The sequence below is a fragment of the Eptesicus fuscus genome, chromosome 21 (genome assembly GCF_027574615.1).
Source record: "Eptesicus fuscus isolate TK198812 chromosome 21, DD_ASM_mEF_20220401, whole genome shotgun sequence".
NCBI lineage: Eukaryota > Metazoa > Chordata > Mammalia > Chiroptera > Vespertilionidae > Eptesicus > Eptesicus fuscus.
In genome coordinates, this window is record NC_072493.1 from 29,878,402 (window position 1) to 29,906,337 (window position 27,936).

At 41.2% G+C, this 27,936-nt stretch overlaps 2 protein-coding genes across 2 annotated transcripts in view; both read left to right on the forward strand.

Annotated features, from left to right (window-relative positions):
- LOC103284731 (polycystic kidney disease protein 1-like 2) overlaps nt 1-3,583 on the forward strand; it is a 58,507-nt gene extending 54,924 nt beyond the window's left edge. Inside the window, 3 exon segments of the mRNA XM_054711110.1 lie at nt 1,308-1,409; nt 1,945-2,076; nt 3,422-3,583. Coding sequence (XP_054567085.1) covers nt 1,308-1,409; nt 1,945-2,076; nt 3,422-3,583 — 396 coding nt within the window.
- A 7,852-nt stretch (nt 3,584-11,435) lies between these two features.
- On the forward strand, nt 11,436-27,167 carry GCSH (glycine cleavage system protein H). The gene is made up of 5 exons (XM_008139697.3): nt 11,436-11,752; nt 15,731-15,810; nt 17,033-17,096; nt 24,294-24,425; nt 26,535-27,167. The coding sequence occupies exons 1-5, from the start codon at nt 11,605-11,607 to the stop codon at nt 26,630-26,632; spliced, it is 522 nt and encodes a 173-aa protein (XP_008137919.1). The 5' UTR covers nt 11,436-11,604; the 3' UTR covers nt 26,633-27,167.
- The last annotated feature ends 769 nt before the right edge of the window (nt 27,168-27,936 follow it).

Genomic DNA, 27,936 nt, shown 5'->3' on the forward strand with positions numbered 1-27,936 from the left:
GAGTGAGGAGGTACAGTCTCTATCTCCAGCGAAGGATTCCTTTCTGTATCCAGACCCTGCCTGGATGTGCCAGTTCTTCCGACTTTCCCAATTGCTCAAACATGCACAAAGCGCTCCTTCTGTGACAGGGGATGTGGAGATGAGTTGGGCAGTCCTGTCCTTGAGCTGGGGCAGAGATGGGAAGTGAGGATGGATGTATCTGCAGGCCATGTCAATGCTTAATGTCCTACACATGAGGCATGAACTTAGGAGGGCCAACGCCATTTTATTCAGCCCCTTAACACTGAGAGCATTTAAACAATCACATTTCTTTTGTGACTGAAAAAAAAAATTAAACTATCAACTTTTTTTATATCAAGAAATGTGAGAAACAAAGAACCTCTAATACTTCCTGATCTCCATCTAAATCTGCTCCCCATCCTCTCCAAGTCCATGATTCTCATCATAACCCTGGCTCCCACTCCTGACACTGTTCACTCAATCTTGACTCACTCCTCACCCTAACCCCTTTCTGAATTATCATTCTGGCTGCATCCAGTCTCTCATGTTTCACCATCCCCTGATCTGCACACCATGCAATAATCTATCTTATCCTAGTCCCCACTCATCTCTAACCCTCTTCCCATTCCTGATCCTTTCCCTGACTATCACCTTAACCCTGATCCCCGACTCCATTCCTGACCTCACTCCATCTTCCTTTCTCACCCTCAAAAATAGAGTGCAGTGCATTGATGGAGTATATATGCTGAAAAGCTGGAGTCTGCTTTTGTCAAAAGTACCCCATCCAACCTCTTAGTTCATGTGGATTTATTCAGTCCTCCATACTCAATGCACACACTGCAATGAATTGCAGTGTCCTCTGGGAATAGAAGTCACTGACTCAGAGCCAATGGAGTGCGGGGCTTCCCTCTGACACAACCCCCTGTGGAAATCTTTGGGGTGGAGAATGTGGTGGTGAAGGAAAAGTACGGTGGGGAGAAGGTCCTGTCCAGGCAGAAGAAGCCTATTGTCCATCCAACCCAGCTCCCCCAACGCAAAAAGGATTGGGCCTCAGAGAGCCCAGTTTCATTACTGAATTTTAGAACAGCCATCTGAATGAATACAGTAGGAGTCTAGTGGGTGGTGTGTGAGCCCCAGAAGTGCACAAACTGGGTGTGTACTTCTACCAATTTTCATGTAGGTACCAGTAGCTTAGCCAGGCCAGGCCAAGGATGTGGCTGACTCAGACCACTGACTCTGTCAAACAGCAGGCTTTAGGGAACTGCATGTTTTCTTTCACTGCTCATGAGGACTCTTTTCCGTAATAGTCAAACTTGATATTCGGTTGGAAACTCCATTCCTACAAAACCCTCTTTGATGCAGCAGAAACGATGATCAGCCTTCAGCTTGGAATCTTCAACTATGAGGAGGTAATGGGGTAGGGTAAGGGAACGTGGACACTGCTATCTATACCAAGCCTTTACAAAAATTAGAAAAAGCAGTCCCCTCAAATGCCTTCCCAGTGGATATCACCCTGTGTCCATGGCCTGGCAAGTGCATGGTAACTATGGACAAATACAAAGGCTCCACTTCCTCCAGGCAGATAGCCCCACACTAAGGCCCACAGCTCACCCTGGGGACCCCAGCTTACAGAAGAACATCAGGTACTGGCTACTCAGGAGAGGGCTGTGCTAGAGAGTCCTGGAAGGGAATGCTCCTGACCCTAGCCAGAAATGGTGACCGTAATTGGAAATGGCAGCAGTAAGTAGGGATGCTGCCCTCTCACTCTCCTGGCAGCTCTTGAGAGCACTGCCCATACTGCCAGCCCCCAGGCAAAAAGGGCCCTTCTGGCTCAAGGCTCTGCCTAACTCTGAGGACCAATTTTCCTTCTGAGGATACCTAGTGGGGGAGGTGGCCAGTAGGACACAGGACCCTCAGGGATGACTCTGTATTTCTTCCTAACAGGTCCTGGACCACAGCCCAGTGCTCGGCTCCTTCCTAATTGGGTCCTGCATTGTTTTCATGGCATTTATTGTGCTGAATCTATTTATCTCTGTCATCCTGGTAGCCTTCAATGAAGAGCAAAAATACTATCAGGTGAATTCCTTTGGCCTAATCTTCAATAGTCATTGACCTTGAAATAGAAAAAGGTTGGCTGAGCAGCATTAGACATTAGGGGAACTTGAGAGACCATTGTAGCTTAAAGCCTTCATTTCATGGGAGGGGAAACTGAGGACCAGAAGAAGAAAATTACTTCACCAAGATTATAAGCAAATGATCTTGAATTTGCTAAAATTGGGTCTCCTGATTGCCAGTGTGGGACTGTTCCTTACATCGGTGATTCTCAGCTCTGATTGTACATTTTAATCACCTGGGGGCTTTTGGAAACTACTACTGTTGTACCTGAGACCACTAAAAACAGAATCCTTGGGTGAATGATGCAAGCATGGGTATTTCTGAAATCTCCCTGTGTGATTTTAATATTCAGTCAAGGTTGAGAACCCATCTATAATAATAAAAGTGTAATATGCAAATCAACCAAATAGCTGAACAGCAGAACGACTGTCCGGAAGACCTTCCAGACGAACTTCTGGATGAAGAAGCCAGGGCTGTGAAGGCCTACTCTTGCATGAATTTCATGCACCGGGCCTCTAGTTACAAATAATCAAAGAAAACTTAGGTGATACAAACAAACTTTAATACTTCATGAAGTGATCAGTGTCCATTCAGAGAACTGCAAGGTAGGGTGGAAGGCGGAGCTTTTATAGGATAAAGAATAAAAAATAAAAATAAAAAACAAGGAAGAGAAAAACGAAAAATATTGATTGGCTGGGGCCACAGAGTCAACTTGTTTGGGGTGAGAAGGAAAAAGAAATAAGTACGGATAGAGCCCAGAGTTGGGCTGGTGTTTGGGGACTGGCTGACTAAAGTACTGCATTTCTGTCAAGGGGAGCATTTACCAGGACACAAATGTTATCTAAATTTCAGTTTTTTGAGATGGCACCCTGGGCAGGAGCAGCTCCACTCTAGGCCTAGAAATTTATTTCAACAAGTCATATGGTGACTCTGGTTTAAATTTTGAGAAACTGCCAAACTGTTTTCAGTGGCACCATTTCCCATTAACAGGAGCAATATATGAGAGGCTTTGTACATATATTCCTAATCACCTCTGATGGGAGGGTTGGGAGGGGGTGGAGGAATTTTGTCATTTTCATCAGAAGGGAAGAAGGAACACCCACTCCCCCGGGATAAAGTGGGGAGAACACAATCTTGAGATTCCCTGAAAGAGATGAATCCCTGGATTCACAAAAGCAAGTCTAAAAATCAAAGTGATTTTGGCAGGGACCAAGTTACACAAGAAAACCATGGTTTCCCCTTAGAAAGAAAAGCTCCCAAAGAGAATGTGTCTATATATGTTGTATGGTTCTTTCTCCCTCTGCAGCTGTCGGAGGAAGGAGAGATTGTCGATTTGCTGCTGATGAAAATACTCAGTTTCCTGGGCGTTAAATGTAAAAGACAGGAGCCTGAAAACTGCAGTGAGCAGCCCAAGTTGCTGTCAGAGGCCCAGTCCCCTCAACCTGCACAAGCTGCGCTCCAGGTTTAAGCTGTTCGACTACACAATCATCTGTAGAGTCAGCAAAAGGCCAGAGCCTCGGGCCTACACTTACCATTGATTCTGTAATCTCTCCAAGTCAATGTTTTCTGTGTCCATGGATAAGTTACCAAGAGTGGCATGTAAAAAAGCTAATAAAAAATGTATAGACATACACATACAATTGCCACTACCTGTGATATACTGTCCAAATAAATTTTCTTCTAGAAATAAAAATAGTGTGGACTTCAAGGGGAAAAAACTCTTTTACAGACTAATTATTTCATTAGTCTTTTACAGACTAATAATTATTAATTATTTTCTTAGTCAGGGGTTGCCTTTGAATGGTTCTAGTTCAGGGTTTCTCAAACTGTGTCTGAGAGATGCTGATGGATGCCATTAGTTTGCTAGGGCAGCTGGAACAAAGTACCACAAACTGGGTATTAAAACAACAGAAATTTATTGTCTCAGAATTCTGGAGGATAGAAGCTCAAAATCAAGATGTCAACAGGGCCACACTCCCTTTTAAGGCTCTCCAGAGGAGTCTTCTCTTCTAGCTTCTAGCATTTGCCAGCAATGCTCGGTGTTCCTTGGTTTGTATATGCCTCTGCCATCACTTGACCTTCTCTCCTGTGTCTTTCTCTTTGTCTCTTTTCCTCTTCTTATAAGACACTAGTCATAGTGGATTGAGGACTCACTCTACTCCACTATGACTGGGTCTTAACGACATCTGCAACAGTTCCTATTTCCAAATTTGGTCACATTCTGAGGTAATGGGTGTTAGGACTTCAATGTATCTCTTTAGGGGGCACAAGTCAACCAATAAAAGGTGTAATGACCCCCCAAAATGTTTCTGGATCAAATAAATGTGGGAAACACTGGATTATAAAAGGCTATTCAAGTTCTTTAGAATGGGAACTGTCAGAGCTTTTTAAAATTACTATTTGTATTTTATTTTAGTGTGTGTGTGTGTGTGTGTGTGTGTGAGAGAGCTTTTAATATGTTAAATGTGCACTGTGAGTCTCCTGGGATGAGATGAGCAAGAGCAGCAAAGTGTGTAATGATTCCCAAACATCTGGCTGCAGCCAGTGATTCTCAACTTTGGCTGCATGCTAGAATCCCTAGACTTCATCCCAATTTATCAGAATCTCTGGCTGGGACCCAGTTGTCAATATTTTTTTTAAGCCACCCAGGTGATTCCAATGTGCAGTCAGACTTGTTAACCATGCCTCTAATTCTGAGAACTACAGATCTAGATAATAAAAGGCTTCCAGATGTCTGTGTGGATAAGTGCACATTTCCCCTCCCCCATGCAGGGGAAGCACCTCACACATCCTCTTCAGGTCACCCTGTCTTGTCCCTCCTCACACATCCATTGTAGCAGATACTCTAGGTTGCCTGCTCCCAATCCATTCTATGCTTTCCTCCTTGCTATCAGAATCTTTGAGATCATGGGGAACAATCTGAAGATGGCAGAACAAAAAGATGAAAGGAACATGCATGCCTGATGAAGTCTTTCAATAGCTGATGTAATCAAGGCTGGAGTCGAACTACTGCCTTTTATCTGGACGAGAGCTTAAACGTCTTTTTATAATGGTTGAATCAGTATCACACCCTGCTACCCTGACTATCAAAAACCTGGGATCTTTTATAAACAGAGAGCCACATAACATGCAATATACATAAAACCTTGGCGATTTCATTATCTTCCATCCACCCAAAAGCCCATGACTATTCTCTATTGTGTCAGGTATGGATATAAGCTATATATGCAGAGATGCTCATCAAATAATCCATAGCAAGGTTTACACATGTCTCCCAATAAACCAGTACAGAAACCTACCAAGACATACAAAACAGTCTATTTTAAATAGGAAATCTGGAGAAGTTATAAATTCTTCATTTCTCTTTCTCAACTTTTCCATCTACTCTCCACTTCTCTACTGACTTAAATAATCGAGCTGCCAACTCTTTCAACCACATGATGTGTTAAGGAGGGACTGTACCATGATGTGATCCCTGACAACCATGAGCTAGCTAGATCCGGGCCACAATAGAAATGCTTCCCTTAAATCTCCTCACAGACTATCTGAGCCATCATTCATATATGCCCCAAAGCTTGCTGGCTCCTGGAACAGGCTGTCACCCTGCCCAGTAGTCTAACACTTGGTGCTGTTCTTGAGGCCCCCAACAGTCCCAGGCACATAGCAAGGGTTTAAAAAAAAAAAAAAGACTATTATTTTCTCAGATGAAAATACAGCATGACAGTCCCTGCAAGGGCAAGGCACTGAACAGAAGTGTGGACAATCCCAACTTAACGAGGCAGAAGCTCAGTGCACAGTTCAAGGTTCTTTAAGTGTTTCCACCTCAGTGTTTCTTTCCTGATTCGTGCCCACTCCATAAAATTTGTCTTTCTCAGAACAATTATTTTCTGTCTGCTTGAATGGAGACATGACCTCTGCTTTTCTCAGAACTTGGTTACTGGGCTCACTGCTTAAGCAAGAAACAGACCATGCTAGGTCTCAATTCTCTGCCTTTTTTTTTTTTCCCTTTCTTCTTCTTTTCTTTTTTTTTTGAGATGGAGAAAGATCAAGAGAGATACGGAGAGAGATGGAGAGGGAGAACGATGGAGAGAGACAGAGAGAGGCAGTGGGATACAGGGAGAGCAGAGAGTGCAGAGGGAGAGAAAGAGAGCAAGAGAGTTGGAAGAGAAAAGAGAAAAAGATGGAGAGGAAAGAAAAAAGTGAGAAAGGGAGAGAAATGAGGAGAGTAGGAGATAGAGAGAGAGAGAGGAAGAGGGAAAGGGAAGTTGAGAGGGAAAGACTAGAAGAGAAAGTTGGAGAAGGAGAGCAAGAGAAAGGTGGGGGATAGGAAGTGAGAGAAGGAGAATAAGGGGGGGGAGGAGAAAAAGGAGGTGAAAGGGAAAGAGAGGGAGAGGGAAGGAGAGAGGGGAGAGAGTGAGAGGAAAAGAAAGAGAGCCTGAGAGGAAGAGGAGGATGGGAGAAGGAGAGGAAGAGGCACAGTGAGGAAAGAGAGGGAGAGAAAGTAGAGAGAAAGAGGGAGAAAAATACAAATGGGAGGAGAGGGAGTGAGGGAGGAGTTAGAGAACGAGTGGGAGAGGAAGGAGAGAGAGAGAGATGGAGAGGGTGGAAGAATGAGGGAGATGGGGAGAGGAAAAGAGGAATGGAGAGAAAGAGGAAGAAGAATAGCAAGGAAGTGAGAGAGACATAGAGTGAGAGATGGGAGACTGAGAAGAAGAAAGTGAGAGGGAGTGAAAGAGGTGGAGGGAAATAGGGAGAGTGAAAAGGAGAAAAATAGGGAGAAAGAGGAAGAGGGAGAAAGTGGGAATGGAAGATAGTGGGAGAGATAGGGAGAATGAGATAGAGAGAGGGAGATGGGGGAAAAAGAGAGAGAGACCTGGGAAGAAGAGGAAGAGCCAGGGGGAGAGGAAGGGAGTAAAAGAGAGTCTGAGAAGGAGGAGATGGTGTGGGAGAGAAATAGGCAGAGAGGGAGAGAGGGAAAGTGAGAATTAGTATAAAGGGAGAGGGAAAGGGAATTAGAGCAAGAAAAAGGAAAAGGGAGAGGGAGAATGACAGAGAGGGGGACATGGAATGGAAGTGGGAGGGAGAGAGAGGGAGATGGAGTAAGAGGAAGAAAGGGAGAAAGAATGAGATCCAAGATGGTGGCGTAGATAAACATCTGGGCTGCTGCCGTCCACAACAATTTCCAAAACTACAACTAAAAGACAGAACGTCTATCACCCAGAACCATGGGAAAGCTGGCTGAGCGGAACCTCTACAACTAGACCTAAAGAGACGGGAGCAATCAGGGCACAAACGCTGAAAAACTGAGGTACAGGGGAGTGCGCGCGTGATATGAACTGGCGGCGGAGCCCAGCTGGAGGCGGGCGTTGCTTTCTTCAATCCGAAGAGAGACAAGCCCCCAATCTCTCTGAAATCCAGTTTCTGGGGAGAGACTGGGCTGTCTGCCAGCGGTTGGAGAGTGAGGGTGGCTTGCTAGCAGAGCTGCTTGGAGGTAGAATTGATGGCTGCGGAGAAACGAGGACGCGGTTGCGGGGACACGGTTGGAGGCGGCTCACTGCTAGCCATCGCTGTTTGCCACGCACTAGCCTAGTGACGCCCTGAGACTCCACCCCGCACAATCTACAAACACACCCAAGCTCCTAGCAGAGGCTTTTGCATATGAATGGCCTTCTCTATTGCAGTTTAAACTAGTAAACTTGCAACCTGGTACAGACAGCTCCAAAGCCTCCAAGCTCCAAGCAGGGAGGAGAGGACAGAAGTTCTCACTGTAGTTCCTGCAGGGTAGCTCAAACAGCAGCTGAACTGCACCCCATTGGAGATCCAGAAGCCAGTATACCTAGAGGTCAGTGTGAGACACCAGATTTCAACTCCTCACATCCATAAGTGACACATTCGGGAGGCGGACTCAGTGAGCACCAAAGCCCCACTGAAACAAGCCCTGTACCACAAGCGTGTCTCCAGCGCAGCAGTGCTTCCATTATAGACACAGCGGGTCCTCACAGCCAATTGGCCTGGAGGTCAATTCCTCCCAGGGTACCAACAGCAATCAAGGCTTAACTATACCAAAACTTTGCACTCAGCCCACAAAGGGGCGTACCAAGAGTGACCACCTAGGGTGATTGGGGAAGCTGAGCTACCAGCCCCTATAGGTCACTGACCACACAAAGCCACTCCATCAACACAGGGAGGCAGCCAAAATGCGGAGACACCAAAGCATATCACGAATAGGAGAGATGGAGGAAAGTAAACTACTGGATGACACAGTGTTCAGAACCACATTTATAAGGTTACTCAAGAATCTTCTAAAAACCGCTGAGAAACTTGAAGAGAACTTCAAGGGCCTTAATGAGAATACCAAAAAAAATGGAAAAGGACCAGTCAGAAATTAAGCATTCACTGTCTGAAATAAAGAATATACAGAAACTCAACTGCAGATCACCGTACCCGAAGAGTCAAACCAAAGATCTGGAATATGAGGAAGCAAAAAACACCCAACCAGAGAGGCAGAAAGAAAGAAGAATCCAAAAGTGTGAGGATAGCGTAAGGAGCCTCTGGGACGGCTTTAAGCGTACCAACATCCGAATTTTTGGGGTACCAGAAGAAGAGAGAGAACAAGATACTGAAAACCTATTTGAAGAAATAATGACAGAAAACTTCCCCCACCTGGTGAAAGAAATAGACTTACAAGTTCAGGAAGCGCACAGAACCCCAAACAAGAGGAATCCAAAGAGGACCACACCAAGACACATCATAATTAAAATGCCAAGGGCAAAAGACAAAGAGAGAATCTTGAAAGCAGCAGGAGAAAAACGGTTAGTTACCTACAAGGGAGTACCCATATGACTGTCAGCTGATTTCTCAACAGAAACTATGCAGGCCAGACGGGAGTGGCAAGAAATATTCAAAGTGATGAACAGCAAGAACCTACAACCAAGATTACTCTACCCAGCAAAGCTATCATTCAGAATTGAAGGTCAGACGAAGAGCTTTACAGACAAGAAAAAGCTAAAGGAGTTCATCACCACCAAACCAGGATTACATGAAATGCTGAAGGGTATTCTTTAAGAAGAGGAAGAAGAAAAAAAAGGTAAAGGTAAAAATTATGAACAACAAAAAGACATCAAATACATACCTACCAACAAGTGAATCTAAAAATCAAGTGAATAAAAAATCTGAAGAACAGAATGGACTGGTGAATATAATAGAATCAGGGACATAGAAAAGGAGGGGATGGACAATTCTCAGGGGGGAGGAAGTCTGAGGGGTGCAGGAAGAGATTGGACAAAAATCTTACACCTATGGATGAAGACAGTGGCGGGGGTAAGGGCATGGGGTGGGGTGGGGAATCAGGTGGAGGGGAGCTATGGGGGGAAAAAAAAAGAGGAACACCTGTAATAATCTGAACAATAAAGATTTATTATAAAAAAAAAGAAAGAGAGAAAGAAGAAAGCAGTTTGAGAGGAGAGAAAAGGACAGGAAGAGAGAGTGAGAGGAAGAGGTGTTAGGGGTAGAAATAGAATATTGGGGACTAGCTATAGTTATAAGAAACATTAATCATGCTCTGTTAACCTTGATTGTTTTGTTCTAATTAAAGAAAGCACATTGTAACCTGGCTAGGAGTTGTAGCCCCACCCCACTCCAACCTGGGAGTCAACCTTGCTCCCAGGACCTTGGAGTCTTCTCTTTTGATTGTAATGTATAAAACAAAGTGAAAAACCACCATTCTCAGGAGCATCGCCTCAATGCTTTGAGATTTTGCTTCCTGGCAATTGTTGACAGTTTGGCTCAAACAAAAATTCTTTACAGGTTTGAATGTTTCTTATGTTAACACTTGATTACTTTAAAAAGCCATCTTCTTAACTGGGGGAACTAAAGTTTTACCAGCCTATGTTTGTTTAATATCTTTTTGTCACTTAGAATGAATAGTGTAAAACTGTTTTATAATAATAGTAATGATATATGATCTTTTGGTAAAATAAGTTGGACAATCTTGCCAGCGTTTGAATTTTAAGAAACTTTTTCTTTTCTTTTAAGTATATTTTTTAATGATTTCAAAGAGGAAGAGAGAGATAGAAGCATCAATGATGTGCCGGAGGCTAAAGCAAAGAGCAATTAGCATAAAAGTGCAGAAGAGACATTGGAAGGTCAATGGACTTTGACATTCAGGAGGGCTGAATATCAGCACGACCAAATACATCCCTGGAAATGGGGGCAGGCTGCCAGGAAATTCCAGCAACAGACAGGCTGGGCTGTCACAGATCAGTGGGGGAGGGACTCAGGACTTTAAGAAAAAGGGTTGTGTTGACCACAACTCTAAGCAACTGATTGGGCACAGCTGACAAACAGCTGTGACTAGAAATTCGTGGGGGTGGGGGGGAGGTAGAGGAGGGAGGTCCCCTCAGCCCGCCTGCATCCTCTTACAGCCTGGGAGCCCCCAGGGGATTTCCAACATCCTTAGTGCTGCTGTGGAGGCTGGAGAGGCTCAGGGCTTCTGGCTGAGTGGGGCTCCCCCTGTGGGAGCACACTGACCACCAGGGGGCAGCTTCTGCATTGAGCTTCTGACCCCAGGTGGTCAGTGCACATCATAGCAACCTGTCATTTGCCATTCAGTCAATTTGCATATTAGCCTTTTATTATATAGGGTACCCTTGAAACCTACATGATCTTATTAACAATGTCACTCCAATAAATTTAATTTAAAAGCTGTAGTTATGTCAGCACGCACTTGGCCAATGCCCAACAACCATCTTCTCCTGGAATGATTCTGTTTGGACTTGACTGAATCCAACTCTGCCTGCCCTTGAACTTCCGTAAGGAGGGCAGGAACGCATCTTTTAACAGGACTGGGAGTACCTTGCATTCCCTGGGACTCTTGGGCCCAAAGGCTAGGGCAGGCGTCCTCAAACTACAGCCCGAGGGCTACATGCGGCCCGCCGAGGACATTTATCCAGCCCGCCGGGTGTTTTTGCCTTTTTGTTTTTTTACTTCAAAATAAGATATGTGCAGTGTGCATAGGAATTTGTTCATAGTTGGTTTTTTTTTTAAACTATAGTCCGGCCCTCCAACGGTCTGAGGGACAGTGAACTGGCCCCCTGTTTAAAAAGTATGAGGACCCCTGGGCTAGGGAATGCCTACAACCCGCCTATCCGCCCAGGCCCCAGGCGAGTTGCTGATTCATCACTTTAACTCGCCTGGAAGCACAGTCCAGAGGTGTAGCCCCACCCCTCCTGGTGTGGCCCCGCTCCACAGACCAAGAGCCCAGCTGGTCCCCGCCCCTCGCACTAGTCCTCTTCCCTCCCCTGCTGCCCCTTCCGGGCTTGAGGACCTTCAGCAAGTTCACGCCCTTCGCGTCGCCCTACCCAAACCCCGCCCCCTGCACTTCCAGGCTCCGCCCCCGCGTGCGGGCCACCTTCGCTCCAGGGCTGCCCCTGCTCCCGCCTCCACCCGCCTGGGCGGCCTTGGAGCTGTGCCGAAACTCCTCCAGCGAACATGGCGCTCCGAGCCGCACGGATCGTGCGGGCCGCGGCCTGCAGCCTGCGCACCGCGTGGGCGCCCGCTATACCCTGCCCGCCGCGGCCCTGGGGCCTGAGGGCGGGCGCCGTCCGGACGCTGCGCACTGGTCCCAATCTGCTGTTGGGTAAGCACGAGTGGGCACGTGGGTTAAGCTGGGCTGCGTCGGGGTGGGGGTGAGCTGGGACGCCTCCCTCCTCGCCCTGATCCTTACCTTAAGTCCCGGGTGCTGATCGCCCGGGTCAAGCCGTGCGACTTACACTTCTTTTATTGCTGGGATCTCTAATTGTGCAGCCCCTCCTCCCCTCCCTAAGTGGCGTGGCCGACACCGCAGCCTTTGTCCTGCAGGTTAGGGAGGGTGGGGGGGGGGGGGCGGGGTGCTGGAGCACGCTCGATCGCCCTGTCCTGGTCAGGAGTCTGCCGCTCGCACCTGGAGAATCTGGCTAGTGGCCCTGAGCTTCTTCGTGACCTTAGGTTATCTCTCATTTGTGGACCCTAAAAGTGGAGACAAATAATAGGCTTTTAGTTTGCTCCACGGGTCATATCAATGAGGACTCCAAGTAAAAGCAAAGCAGGAGCACTTATTGAAGTGAAAGCACTGGATCTAGATTTTTACTAGTTTATAGCAAGCAAAACTTTGTCAGTTTCCCTCATCAGGAAAATGGAAATGATAGTCTTACCTCACAGAGTTGTTAGGAGGGTGAAATAATAGTAATGTAACTGTTGTACATAATGCCTGGCACATAGTAAGTCCTTGATGTTATTAAATTTTAATTCATAGAATCAAACAGCAAGAAATGGACCAATATTAATATATTTTGTCTGCCTAGTGACTTTGAAAGAAGGGAAATACAAACCTTACATAGATTACTCAAAACGCCTAATTATCTGAGGCTCAAAGCTCAGTAAGAAAGTAATTATTTACATAATCTCCTGTCCACTTTTTTCCTGTTGTGCCAAGAGTTAAAGAATTGTATTAATCATTGAACCTAAATAGCCTGGCCTAGAAAAAAGGCTTAAATGGACTTAAAAGTCAAGTGGACCTTGGCACATTTAGCTCAGCAATGTGGCTGCCTCTTCCTCTAAACTTCTGCTTGTTCAGTTGCTAAACTGAATGTGAGAGCCATCTTATTCTTTTTTTTTTTTTAATATATTTTATTGATTTTTTACAGAGAGGAAGAGAGAGGGATAGAGAGTTAGAAACATCAATGAGAGAGAAACATCGATCAGCTGCCTCTTGCACCCCCCCTACTGGGGATGTGCCTGCAACCAAGGTACATGCCCTTGACCGGAATCGAACCTGGGACCCTTGAGTCCGCAAGCCGATGCTCTATCCACTGAGCCAAACCGGTTTTGGCTATTCTTAATATTATCTTTACAATTAGGTAAGATGGCAAGGCCAAAATCAGGACAATGGTCTCAGAGAAGTCATATTTATAGTTCTCCAGCCTTTTAAAAAGTATGTTAGTTTTAAACAACCCATTCTAGAGTTGTAAGAGAATGATAGGGAGAATTCAGTGTTGTAGCCAAATAATTATATACTAGATATTTTGCTCAGAATCCCTTTTACTTAAACTTTTAAAAATTACTTAACTCCAACTTTTAAGAGTTTACTAAATTGTTTAGAAATGGGAGTACAAATAAACTCTGCACTTGCTTGCTTTGTACTTATAATCTACCTTCCTGGGGAAAATTGGTAAGTGGGCTATATCAGTAGTATGTTAAGTTCTATGAGTGTGTTGGGGATATGGTGGGAGGAGAATAGTGCAGAGTGCTATGGGAACGTAGTGGATGGGCCCAGGAACCCAGTCTTGAAGGGCTAGACTAGGCTTGTGGCAGGAAAGAGCTTCCAAACTGAACTATGAAATAGTCAAGAAAAAATGAAAGGTGGGGACAGTGTTGCAGTCAGAACATCAAGTATAAACCTCAAAGTTTTTTAAAATCCGCACTGAAGGAATGAAGATATTTTTTCCATTGACTTTTACAGAGAGTGGAAGGGATGGCGGAGAGACACACACATCAATTGGCTGCCTCCCAAACTCGAGTCTCAACTGGGGCCAGGGATTGAACCTGCAACCGAGGTACATAACTGGCAAGCGAACCCAGGACCCTTCAATCAGTGGGCCAATGCTCTACCTACCTAGCAACATCAGTGAGGCCAAATCTTAAGCTTTTTAATAGGATTAGATTGATCTAAAAGCATTCAGTTATTTGAAATGGAACAAAGCAAAGCAAATTCCTTTGTCACAGATTTTGCAACTTTTCCCACTGAATACAAAATTAAAGTTTTTTAATGCTAAGGGGAAAAGAAAGGAATAAGCTATACTCTTTTTACATTCTTTTGCGCATCGAACTGTATAATCAAAGCAACTTAATGCTGTTTTAAGTACAACTATCTTTGGGTAAGGGGAAGAGTAAACCAGCATGGCTTACTTTAAAACTGTATTGGAATTAATGAACCATTTCCCATTCACTTCTGATGCATTATTTTTGGAAAAAATACTTCATTTTGGAAAGTAATATATATGTAAGATAGTATATACTTTTTAAAAAATTACTTATTTCTGCCGAAACCGGTTTGGCTCAGTGGATAGAGCGTCGGTCTGCGGACTGAAAGGTCCCAGGTTCAATTCCAGTCAAGGGCATGTACATTGGTTGCGAGCACATCCCCAGTGGGGGGTGTGCAGGAGGCAGCTGGTCGATGTTTCTCTCTCATCGATGTTTCTAGCTCTCTATCCCTCTCCCTTCCTCTCTGCAAAAAATCAATAAAATATATTAAAAATAAATAAAAATAAATAAAAAATTACTTATTTCTTAAAGCAAGTACTTTTAACATTAAATCCTAAATAATTTTTTTCATATCTCTTAAATTTTGGTCAGTCTTTCTTCCAGGAATTGTTGAATATTTGACCATATCTTTTTTTTTTAATAAACTTTTTTATTGATTTATGAGAGGAAGGGAGAGGGATAGAGAGATTGAAACATCAGTGATGAGAGAGAATCATTGATTGGCTGCCTTCTGAACCCCCCACACTGGGGATCGAGCCTGCAACCCCGGCATGTGCCCTTGACCAGAATCGAACACAGTAACCTTCAGTCCACAGGCCAACACTCTATCCACTGAGCCAAATTGGCTAGGGCCACCATATCTTTGAAGAGAAACTCATAAAGAAAGCCAAGCCCTAAATGGTTTGGCTCAGTGCATAGAGCGTCAACCTGTGGACTGACTGGTCCCGGGTTTGATTCCGGTCAAGGGCACATGCCTGGGTTGCGGGCTTGGTCCCCAGTGGGGGCGTGTAAGAGGCAGCCAATCAATGATTCTCTCTCATCATTGATGTTTCCATCTCTCTCTCGCTCTCCCTTCCTCTTTGAAATCAATAAAAACATATTTAAAAAAAAAAAGAAAGAAAGCCAAGGGCTAACCTGTCCAATGAAAGATTAATAGAACTTGACTTTCCACCTGTTCAAGGCTTAGCTCTGAGGTAACTGTTATCTTGTAGTTTGCTTCTTTAAATGATGTTAGCCTATTTCTTCCACACAGGCCTGAATTCCATTAAAATGGAATTTTAAGAACTTATTTAAGTTGTAATTTACTAGGTCAATTTCATTCCTGTAAGATTCCACTTTGCCTGCAAGCAACCAAGTTGCAGGGAAGCTGTCTTAGGTCAACTCTAAAAAGGCATGTTATTTTTTAGCTTAAATAATTTATGAGCAGTCTGTCCTCATTCCAAAACTTCATCACTCCAAATCTGTCTTCAAAGGGACAGACTTTTCTGCAAGACAGACCAATTAGTAGATAATTATACATTTGAAATATCCTCAAATTTTTTGTGTGTGATTTAGACTAAGTAAGGTTAGAGCAGATAATCAAATCTCCAAAAGATGCGCAAGGTGTTCACATCAAGCTATCTTTGTCTAAGTGATAGCACTGTTAAGATGTACCATCTACTAGCGATCATTTTTTCCAGGGCATGTACTATTGAAAGGCAATGTCAATGAGTCAAACCAAATACTGGAAAAGTTTTGTCTTTTGACAGCATTGATATAAAAAAATGCATTATAAGAAGTGATACTGCTTTTCTGAAATATTGGTCTTCTATTTTAGTGCGTAAATTCACAGAGAAACATGAATGGATAACAACAGAAAATGGTATTGGAACAGTGGGAATCAGCAATTTTGCACAGGTATTGGATTGTCTCGAAATAGTTAAAATAGTCTGCTGTCACCTAAATTGGGTTGGCTCTGTCTTTTAAAATTTGTTTATTCTGCCCTTAGTATTTTGGGCCCTTTACAGGCCCGTAGAGAAACATCAATCATAAGTGAAACAAGTGAAAAACAATCTGGTTAGGGGAATATGTAGTGTTAGAGATACTGAAAGATTAACATTTAAAAATTGAAGGTAGGAAACAAACCTTATTCAAGAAAGAAATGTGTTTGTTTCATATCGGGGTAGTTAAGGAAAGAAGCAGCAAAAGGGTAGAGTGTTGATAGTGTTTTGTGGATACAGTGAAACACACATGACCAGGGGAGATGAAGAGGGAAAAATCTAGATTGGCACAGATTACCCAGAGGGAAACCTTTTATTTAGCCTATCTATTTCTCTATTAACTCCCCTGTTCCCACTGATCCCCTATTTGAAATACTGTGTAAAAGAAAACGTTAAGTCAAATGGCAGTACCAGTTAATAATTTTAAACTGGATCTCTGGGAGGTGGGGTACTATGGGGAAAGGGGATGATAACTGATGGGAATATAAAATATTTTATAGAAATGTTGGAAATATCAGGTATTGAAAGTCAAGGACAACTATATCTTCATTGGTATATCTGTGTACCTACTGAAGCCCAGTACAGGGCGCTTGTGAAATATTGTATAGTGTCTATACCTCCTGGAATTTATCAGTGTAATAACCTACATGGAAAACGACATACAACATTACAAGATGGGTAACCTGAGTGGTACAGTGGGTAGTAATCTGATGGAGAGATAATTTCTTATTGGAGTCAAGATCTTCAAAGAGTATAAGGCATGTGACTATGAGTTGAAGAATTAATGGGTAAGATTTAAGCAAATGCTGAGGAAGAAATGGCTGCAGAAGTGAAAAAACATGAAGTGTGATTCTTCTCAGAGGAGATAGTAATCTTTTGGAGGACATATGATTTGTTTTGAGGTGGGTCTCTTGTGGGAAGTCCAGCTAGTGGCCTGTTTCCTTGCAGGTCCTGAGCCAAGAATAGTCTTGTGTTTTAAAGGGTTGTAAGAAAAAAACACAAAAAATATGGCCTATCAAATGTAAAATTTGTACTACTATCTGAAATTCCAGGGGATTCGGTGTTTGGCTTGCTCCTATTTATTAGGAGGTTTAATTTTATTTCTTAGAGTTTTTTTTTGTTTGTTTGTTTGTTTTTAGGAAGCATTGGGAGATGTTGTTTACTGTAGTCTGCCTGAAATTGGGACAAAATTGAACAAGCATGGTGAGTATTTTTCTTACCTTGGTTTGTCATCATCAAAATTAAACAAGCAAGGTGAGTATTTTTCTTACCTTGGTTTGTCATCATGCCATGAATTTTCTTTACCTAACTTTTACCTTGAATAATAACTTTTTTTTTTAAATCCTCACCAGAGGATGTTTCCACTGATTTCAGAGAGATAGGAAGGAGGGGAGTAGGGGGTAAGAGCGAGGGAGGGAGGGAGGAAGGAAGAGGGAGGGAGGAGAGAGAGACAGAAAGAGAGAAAGAGATTGATCAGTTGCCTCTCGTACGCACCACTGGCCAGGGCTTGAATAACTTTTATGCACCCAGGATCAATTAGAGTGCTTTTCATTCAAGTAACAGAACCAGGAAGGGAGAGGGAGAGAAATATCAATTGGTTGCCTCCCACACACACCTCCACCGACTGGGATCAAGCATGCAACCTTGGCATGTGACCTGACTGGGAGTTGAACTGGAAACCCTTTGGTGCACGGGACGATGCTCAGCCAAAAGCCACACTGACCAGGGCTATGTATTATACTAATACAAATAGTCTGGACATAGATGAAGAGAGGATTGGTTGAGTGGCTCAGTGAAGGACATGACCTCTTTTAGTACTTTTTCTGCCTCAGTGTGTCACAGTGCACAGCATGGCAGCAAAATCTTAGACATTGTCACATTTTCAAATGACAATGTCTAAAAACAGGAAGAGACGGACAGGCTTTCATTTTTATTCCCTTACATCTCATTAGGCAGATATGGGTTATATTTGCCACCCTTAGTTGTGAGGATGATGGCAAAGAGAATCATGAACATTTTTAGACATTATAATGGAAGGTAGGAAGAAGTAGAGGGAAATGGGTGTTAGCCTCTTTGCTCTCCACTCCACATAATCATATTGAGGCCTATTAAGTTTAAAAAGTAAAATCTGCTTTTCTTTGATGTAGTAAAGCATATGAGCTAAAAGGGGTCAGAACCTGGTTTTCAAGCCTGGTCTCACAACATATTAGCTGTTTGATTTTGAGGAACATACATAATCTAGGTCTCATCTATAAGTTAGGATCATAATAATAGTATCTACTTCATAGAGTTATAAGGATTAAGTGAAAGTTAGCATAATGTAAGTATCTTTGACAGTATTGGCCATCTCTTTTTTCTGCTTAAACTTTCCCCATCATTTATCTTGTTCGATTTTTTTCTGCTTCCTCTCTCTCAACATCCTGGTTGGTCACATCCCTCTTTTTGAAGGTCTTCCTAGAAACCATTTCTGATGTCATAATAAAACCTCAGTGTGATTAATAATCTTTTTTTCTATACATCAACGCACAGTTCTCATTTTCTCAACTTCTTTTATTTACTGTGTACCCACTCTGCTACTCAAGCAGACCATAAATTTCTGAACATCTCTTTATAGTAAGTGAGTGTCATGAGCCTTTTATCCAATGTCATGATTTTTGAAATTCATTCATGTTGATCCATTTTTTTATTGATTTCAGAGAGGAAGGGAGAGAGAGAGAGATAGAAACGTCAATGATGAGAGAGTATCATTGATCGGCTGCCTCCTGTGCACCACCCACTGGGGATCAAACCCTCAACATGGCATGTGCCCTGACTGGGAATTGAATAGTAACCTTCTGGTTCAAAGGTTGGCGCTCAACCACTGAGCTACTCCATCTGGGCAGCAATTCAATTTCTAGTTGCTAAAGAGTGTCCCACTGTATGAATAGACACATTTTTATCCTTTCTCCTGTTGATGGATTTTTGTGTTATTTCTAGTTGGGAGTTAACTATGAATAAAGCTACTATAAACTGTTTTGTATAAGTCTCTTTTTGTGAATGTATGTCCTCACTTCTCTTGGATAAATACATACAGTAGTATTTCTGGCTCATAGTGTAGGTATATGTTTAACTTAATAAGAAACTTCCAAGCAGTTTTCCGTGTTTGTACCATTTTACATTCTCATCAACAATATGAGACTCAGCTTTCCAGAAGCTATAGATCTCATTGTGGTTTAAGCTTGAATTTCCTTAGGAACATTGTTGAACAACTTTGTGCTTTTTACTAACATCTTTATTTGTGAAGTCTCTAGTGGAGTCTTTTACCAATTTCTTTGTTTTTCGTGTGTGTTTTTTTACCATTGACTTTTAGGCATTCTTTTTGTTTGTTTGTTTATCCTCATAGGAGGATATTTTTCCTTTGATTTTAGAGAGAATGGAAGGGAGGGTAGGAAGGAGAGAGAGAGACAGAGAAAGAAACACTGATGTGAGAGAAACATCAATTGATAGCCTACTACATGTGCCCCAATTGGGGCCAGGAATCGAACCTGAGACCTTTCTACGCACAGATCAGCACTCTAACCACTGAGCAACATTGGCTAGAGCTAGGCATTCTTTATACTAGATACAAATTCTTTATCAGATATATATTTTGTAAATATTTTGTCATAGCTTGTGGTTTTACCTTTTCATTTCTTTAAGCTTTTTTTTTTTTAAAGCTTAAAAAAAATTTTTTTTTTATTGGTTTTAGAGAGGAAGGGAAAGAGATAGAAACAACATTGATGTGAGAGAATCATTGATCAGCTGCCTCCTGCATGCCCCTTACTGGGGATTGAGCCTGCAGCCCGGGCATGTGACCTCCTAGTTCATAGGTCGATGCTCAACCACTGTGCCAAGCTGGGAGTGTTCTGATTACTGCTTCTATTTCATCAGTTATTGGCCTTTTCACATTTTCTGATTCTTCTTGATTCGGTTTTGGAAGACTATTTTTTTGGGAATTTGTCCATGTCATCCACATCGTCTAATTTGTTGGCATATAGTTGTTCATAGTATTTTCTTACAATCCTTTGTATTTCTCTGGTGCCAGTTGTTACTTCACTGCTTTCATTTCTGATTTTACTTATTTGGGTCCTGTTTCTTGATGAGCCTGGCTAAAGGTACATCAATCTTATATATCTTTTCAAAGAACCAGCTCTTGGTTTCATTGCTCTTTTGTATTGTTTTTCTAGTCTCTATGCCATTTATTTCTGCTCTAAACTTTATTATTTCCTTCCTTCTACTTACTCTGGGCTTTTCTGGTTGTTCTCTTTCTAATTCTTTAAGCTGTAGATAGTCTATTATTAATTTTTCTTGTTTTTTGAAGTAGATCTATAATGCTATGAACTTCCCTCTCAGGACTGCTTTTGCTATGTCCCAGAAATTTTGCATTGTTGTACATTTGTTTTCATTTGTTTCCAGGAAGTTTTTAATTTCTTTCTTGCTCTCATTGGTATCCCATTCATTGTTTAACAAATGTTATTTAGCCTCCATGTATTTGAAAGTTTTTGAGTGTTTTTACTGTAGTTGATTTCTAATTTCATTCCATTATGATCTGAGAAGATGCTTGATGTGATATCAATCTTCTTGAATTTGTATAGACTTGTTTTGTGTCCTAACATGTGGTCTATCTTTGAGAATGTGCATGACCCATGTGCACTTGAGTAGAATGTATATTCTGCAGTTTTGGGGTGAAATATTCTATAAATGTCAATTAAATCCATCTGATCCAGTGTATCCTTTAAAGTTACTATTTCCTTGTTAATTTTTTTGTCTGGAAGATCTATCCAGTAGTCAGTGGGATGTGAAAGTCCCCTACTATGACTGTATTGGTGTTGATCTCTCCCTTAAAGTCTCCCAGAAGTTTTTCTAAGTATTTAGATGCTCCTATATTGGGTGCATATGTATCAGGTTATATCCTCTTGTTGGACCGATACTTTTAGTTTTAAGTAGTGACTTATATAGTCTCTTGTAATGGCCTGCTCGTTTCCATTTGCATGGAAAATTTCCATCCCTTCACTCTCATCCTGAGTCTTTTGTTTTGAGGTGGGTCTCTTGCAGACAGCATATAATTGGGTCATGTTTTCGTATCCATTCTGCTATCCTATGTCTTTTGATTGGAGCATTTAATCCATTTACATTTAAGGTTATTACTAACTAGAGGTCTGGTGCATGGATTCGTGCACATTGAAAAGAAATTAATTAGAAGGTGGCTGGTGGGGTGGGACTGGGTGAGACGGGCCGGACATGCCCTGGAGCCAACCTCCCGTGGTTCCTCCGCTGCTGGGGACACCTGGAATGGTGCTGGGGCTCGAAGGGCGTCTGAGGAGTGAGCGGGGTCCCTCGGCCTGGCCTGCAGGGATCGGGCTGAAACCAGCAGTCTGACATCCCCCGAGGGGTCCTGGAGTGCAAGAGGGCACTCTGCAAAGTTGCTGTCGCTCAGCAGCTCCTGCATTGAGTGACTGCCCCCACGTGGTCAGTGCGTGTCATAGCTACCAGTCAAAGATTCTTCCCCCTGGTGGTCACTGCGCATCATAGCTACCAGTCAGTCGCTTCAGCTCATATATATTTTTTTGTTGACATTTTAATTATTTATGCCTATGTTTCACTGTCTCTTTATTCTGCTCATTACAGTAGGCCCTTTAACATTTCATGCAGTTATGGTTTGGTGGTAATAAACTCCTTTTGCCTTTTTTTGTCTGGGAAGCTCTTTATTTCACCATCTATTTTTGTAAATTATATTTTTATTGATTTCAGAGAGGAAGGAAGAGGGAGAGTGAGATAGAAACATCCATGATGAGAGAGAATCATGGATCGCCTGCCTCCTGCAAGTCCCCCACTGGGGGGTCGAGCCCACAACCCGGGCATGTGCCCTTGACAGGAAATGTATCTGGGACCTTTCAGTTCACAGGCCAACACTCTATCCACTGAGCCAAACCAGCTAGGGCATCACCATCCATTTTGAATGATAGCCTTGCTGGATATAGTAATCTTGGTTTCAAATCCTTACTTTTCATTACTTTGAATACTTCATGCCATTGCCTTCTGGCCTGTAGAGTTTCTGATGAGAAAACATCTGACAGCCTTATGGTTGCTTTTCTCTTGCTGCCTTTAAGATTCTCTCTTTGTCTTTAATTTTTGGCATTTCAATTATGATGTGTCTGGGCATGGACCTGTTTGGGTTCCTCTTGTTTGGGACTCTCTGTGCTTCCTGAACTTGTATGACTTTTTCCTTCACCAATTTAGGTAAGTTTTTTACCATTATTTCTTCAAACACCTTCTCTATCCCCTTGCTCCCTTTCTTCCCCTTCTGGCACATTTATTATGTGGATATTGTTACATATGATGTTCCACAGCTCCCTTAAGCTGTCCTGTTCTTTACTTTTTGGTTCTCTGGGTGAATTTTTTTCTACACTGTCTTCTAATTTACTGATCCAATCCTTGGCTTCCCCTAATCTACTGTGTGTTCCTTCTCTGTTCTTTACTAAGTGCTATGAAATTCTTCATGTTTTTTCATGCTGTTAAGCATCTTTGCCATCATTATTCTCAACTCTATGTCTGCTAATTTCTTTTCTCTGTTTCATTTAGCTCTTCTTCTGGAGAATTCTCTTATTCTTTCATTTGGGGCTCTTTTTTTTTTTTTTTTTTTTTTGTCTCCCTATTTTGGCTGCCTGTTTGGATTTGTGACTATGTATTAGGTAGATCTGTTACACCTCCCAATCTTCATTGCAGGACAGTGTATAATGCTGTTTCTGATAATTCATTAGGCAAAGACTCAAAGCCTCCAGAGACCCATCTCTGTCTGCAGACTGATTGTATAGTTAAGATGTTCTTTTTAAACAAAAGCTAAAGACACTAATCTCTTCCTAAGTACCATTTTAGCTATCCTATATAATAAAAGGCTAATATGCAAATTGTCCCCTTGGGAGTTCGACCAATCAGAAGTTCAACCGCTTGCTATGATGTACACTGACCACCAGGGGGCAGCGCAGAAGGAAGGCAGGCCCCAGCCAGCAGCTGGGGAAAGGAAGGCCCCGGCCAGCAGCCAGAAGGCCCCGATTGGCCCTGATCACCTGCCAGGCCTAGAACCCTAACCGTGCATGAATTTCATGCACCAGGCCTCTAGTATCCCAAATATTTTGGTATATTGTATTCTCATCATTCACTTCAGAGCACTGGATATTGTCTTATAGGTGACTAAGGCTCTATTAATTTTTCAGCCTTTTTTAAAGAGTATGTTTTTATTGATTTCAGAGAGGAAGGTAGAGGGAGAGAGATTGAAACATCAATGATGAGAATCATTGATTGGCTGTCTCTTGCATGCCCCTACTGGAGATCAACCTTGCAACCTGGGCACGTGCCCTTCATAGGAATGGGACCCGGACCCTTCAGTCTGCAGGCCTGACACTTTATCCACTGAGCCAAACTTGCTAGAGCCAGCTTTTTTTTTTTTTAACTGTTCTTTAGATTGGTTAATTTCAGATTATCATTCTTCATGTTCACTGATCCTTTGTTTTAATATATCCAATGTGCTGTTTATACCATTCAGGGAATATTTTGTTTTATGTAGTTTACTTTCAGTTCTAAAAAGTTCAATTTAAAATTTTCTATTTATTTATAAGTATTCTTCCATATGTTCACTTATTATGATGATCTTTTTTAAAAAGCCTTTTAATATGCTTATCATAGCTATTTGTAGGTTCTCTGGTAATTCCATCAGGTGGGTCTGTGGATCATTTGAGGATCTTTCTGCTGACTACTTTTTCTCTTTTCCATCCTCCTTTCTTTCTAGGAAACCCTCATTTTCCAGCCACCTTGGCAGCCCCATACTTCATCCTTTGACCCTTCAAAGAAATAAGACTGGTTTTCTACTTGTGTTCTAATTACACTGTGGTCTTTGGATAGCGTGGTGTTATCAGTGTATGCATTGTATAAAAGAAGATCTCAGTTTGAGTCCTTTTTTTTTTTTTTTTTTTTTTCCAATCATTGACTCTCCTTTTGGTTATCCTACAGATCCTTCACATAAATGTTTTTTTGGTGTATCTGTAGAAAGGTTGGTCTGAGATACTTTACTGCTACTGGAATATTCTGAATTTTTATTTTTTTCTGAGCCATAGTAAATTGAAAGAAGGTTTAGTTTTAGTGAACTCAAGCACTTCTGGTATTCAGATACATCACCATTTGTTTACTCTGTCTAAAAGAAATAGGTCTGCTTTATTGAGGATATTGATACCATTCTCATAGGTGATACAAACATGACAAAATTTACGATTTTATTTTTAAATAAAGATACTTGGAATTTTATCATGATTGTACTTGAAGTGACAGTTTTCTATATTGGCATTTTCAGGTCATTAACTTTTAACATTTAATATTTTCTTAATTTAGATGAGTTTGGTGCTTTGGAAAGTGTGAAAGCTGCTAGTGAACTCTATTCTCCTCTGTCAGGAGAAGTAACTGAAATTAATACAGCTCTTGTAGAAAATCCAGGACTTGTCAACAAATCTTGTTATGAAGACGGTAAGTTGTTAATCTGGAGTTAAAAGCAAAATTTAGCGGATTGTGACTTTATCTCTTAGCACTTTTTGGTACTAAATAGAGATGTTCTGCTTTTAATAAAGAAAGAACAGATAAGCTGAATATCTAAGGTTATGTTTATTAAGATCTTTGTTGATAAAATAAAGCACGGCCTTATTTTACAGGGTTCTTAGTATCAAACACTTGCAAAGTATTTACTTCTTCAAATATAAGGCATCTATATTGTGATGTAAGTGATAACAGAATAATACTTATTTCATTAATTTTCCGTTTCTCACATATTCATCTTTACAGTTACCCAGTGAGGTAGGCTAGTAGCAATTTTCTCCATTTTGTAGATGAAATGAGGCCCGGAAAGGATTTATCTGCTAAGGTCACACATCCATAAATGGTAAAATTAGGATTAGGTTGTAGTTCTCTGTTGCCTGTCACCAGGCCCTTCTAACTCTCTACTTTTTATGTCTTTCACATCAGTAGTTAACAATGTTGGTGTTCCTCTTGCTAATGAAAGTTATACCTGGTCTCTTGTATACTTGGATCCCTATGTAAAGTCTTCAGTGTCATTTATTGATGCTTATTACAATTTAACAGTTCTTAATCCATTATAGTAGAATCTATTCTAGTTTTAATCTTTTTGATAATGATATGTAAGGATATTAATTTAATTCTAAATGCTAAAACTTAAAATTCCTTGAACAAATGGGTCATTGAGGTAAATAATACTACATTAATTTTGAGGCACTAAAGAATTTATTTTAAAACAAGTGTTGGTAAGGATGTGGAGAAATGGGAATCCTATTGCAGTGTTTGTGGGAATGCAGATTGGAGCAGCCACCATGGAAAACACTATGGAGGTTCCTCAAAAAATTAAAAATGGAACTACCTTATGACCCAACAATTGCACTTCTGGGTATATAGCCAAAGAAACCCAAAATACTAATTCAAAAGAATATATGCACCCCTATGTTCATTGTACATTATTTACACAAGTGCCCATCAATAGATGAGTGGAGCCCTAACCGGCTTGGCTCAGTGGATAGAGCGTCGGCCTGCAGACTCAAGGGTCCCAGGTTCGATTCCGGTCAAGAGCATGTACCTTGGTTGCGGGCACATCCCCAGTAGGGGGTGTGCAGGAGGCAGCTGATTGATGTATCTCTCTCATCGATGTTTCTGACTCTCTATCCCTCTCCCTTCCTCTCTGTAAAAAAAAAATCAAATATATATATATATATAAAAAAATAGATGAGTGGATAAAAAAAGCTGTGGTACACATATACATTACTCTGCCATAAAAAAAGAATGAAATATTATTTGTGACAGCATCGATGGACCTAGAGGGTATTATGTTAAGTGAAATAAGTCAGGCAAAGAAAGACAAATACTATATGATTTTACTTACATGTAGAATCTAACGAATAAAATAAATGAACAAACAAATAGAAACCAACTCATGCCGAAACCGGTTTGGCTCAGTGGATAGAGCGTCGGCCTGCGGACTCAAGGGTCCCAGGTTCGATTCCGGTCAAGGGCATGTACCTCGGATGCGGGCACATCCCCAGTAGGTGGTGTGCAAGAGGCAGCTGATGGATGTTTCTCTCTCATCGATGTTTCTAGCTCTCTATCCCTCTCCCTTCCTCTCTGTAAAAATTCAATAAAATATATTTGGGAAAAAAAAAAAAAAAAACTTTGCCTAATCCAAGGTCACAAAGATTTAAAAAAAAAAAAAAAGAAACCAACTCATATATACAGAGAACAGACTGATGAGGAGAGGCATTTGGAGAGTTGGGTGAGAAAGTCAAGAGAATAAGGAGTACTAATTAGTAGTTACAAAACAGTCAACTTAGAAAATACAGTTAATCAATAATATTGTAATAATTGTGTATATGTTAGGTGGGTACTCAAAACTTCAGGGGGGAGACCCCTGTATAAAGCATATGATTGTCTAACCACTATGCTGTGCATCTGAAACAAATACAAAATAATATTAAATATAAGCTAATTTAAAATAAAACTTTTACATTTTTTAATGAATTTGACTTTAACTCTTTAAAAAGGTAATTTGGAATATAAGATACTTTTCTTTGGTTGCAGGTTGGCTGATCAAGATGACACTGAGTAACCCCTCAGAACTAGATGAACTAATGAGTGAAGAAGCATATGAGAAATACATAAAATCTATTGAGGAGTGAAAATGGAACCCACCTAAATAAAGTAGTCTGAAACAACTTATCTAGCATAGTTGTCTTAACTTAGTGGTGGATAAAAGATTTAATAATTCCCATGAAAAAAGAAACTACAACAATGCTACTGGACGAACATACCACTTAACCATCTAATGATGGCAGATAAACACAATGTGCATCTTTTCCACAACACCCTATGGTTTTTAGGCTAGGCTACAGTTATAATATTCAGAATTCCTGAAATTATCTGTGGTAAAATTTAGTAATAAAAATTATCTATTTCAAGGATAACATTGTTATCGTAAGCTTTATATAATACTGTAACTTGCTTACATTTGTCTTTGGATTTGGGTCAAAATACTTGATCTTTCCATTGGAAATAACAGGCAGTAGAGAAAAGTTTATGTTGTCACAGTGTCAGATGATGAACAATACTGTCTTAATTTAGCAATATACTGAGTTTGCTGGTGCTATTTTTATACACTGAAGTAGCAGCCTTGCAGGAAAATAAGGAAGTTTAATAATAAAACATTCAACTTCATTAATGTTTTTTGTTTTGCTGTTAATATATCATTTAGTGACTATGCTAGTATTTGTGAAGATGTGAATTTTAACTTACTGAAAGTTTTGTTTGTTTTAAGGTAATTGAAGCCATAACAATGAAAGGTTCCAAGAAAATGTTTCCTTTTAGTCATTCATAAATGTGATTTTTCTTAAGCAAAAATCTAATTGCCTGATAATATTAAGTACTTTTTGGTCACCTTTAATATCATGAAAAAGAAACCACTGATACTGTTTTTCTGTCATGCTAACTTAGAAAAGAGAAGAGGAAAAACAAGGAAAGGTGAAAGTTTGGTCAGTAAGGCACATGGATGACATCCTTAAGAAAGTTAAATCATTCAGGTTTTCACTTACATAATCGGAATAGAAGGGAAACTTTTTGAGCTCAGACACTGACTTAGACAGTAAATGTGCTTTATAGTGTAAGCATATTTACAGTCCCAAATGATATTTTAATTTAGCCAACTGTAATATGTGAATATTTCTGGGAGAGATATTATATACACATAGGTAAATATAAATACTAGGTGTACCAGTTTATAATGCGGATTTTTTTCAATAGATGGAGTTACACATATGTTGATACATATGCAATTTGATATGTATGCTATTTTGTTGTTTTGACAACAAGCTTCAAAAATTCATATGTCAAATTTGCTGAAGGTGTTAACATCATAGATAATTTTACGCTTAAAAATGTCAAATTTCGTGCCAAAAAAAGCATTTGCGGGAAGTTTTAATTCATTATT

Bases quoted from the DNA above. Each gene is read 5' to 3' on its own strand.
- GCSH (XM_008139697.3), top strand. From the start codon at position 11,605: ATGGCGCTCCGAGCCGCACGGATCGTGCGGGCCGCGGCCTGCAGCCTG. The intron at 15,811-17,032 runs GTATTGGATTGT...GTTTGTTTTTAG, and splicing joins GAATCAGCAATTTTGCACAG to GAAGCATTGGGAGATGTTGT. The intron at 24,426-26,534 runs GTAAGTTGTTAA...CTTTGGTTGCAG, and splicing joins CAAATCTTGTTATGAAGACG to GTTGGCTGATCAAGATGACA.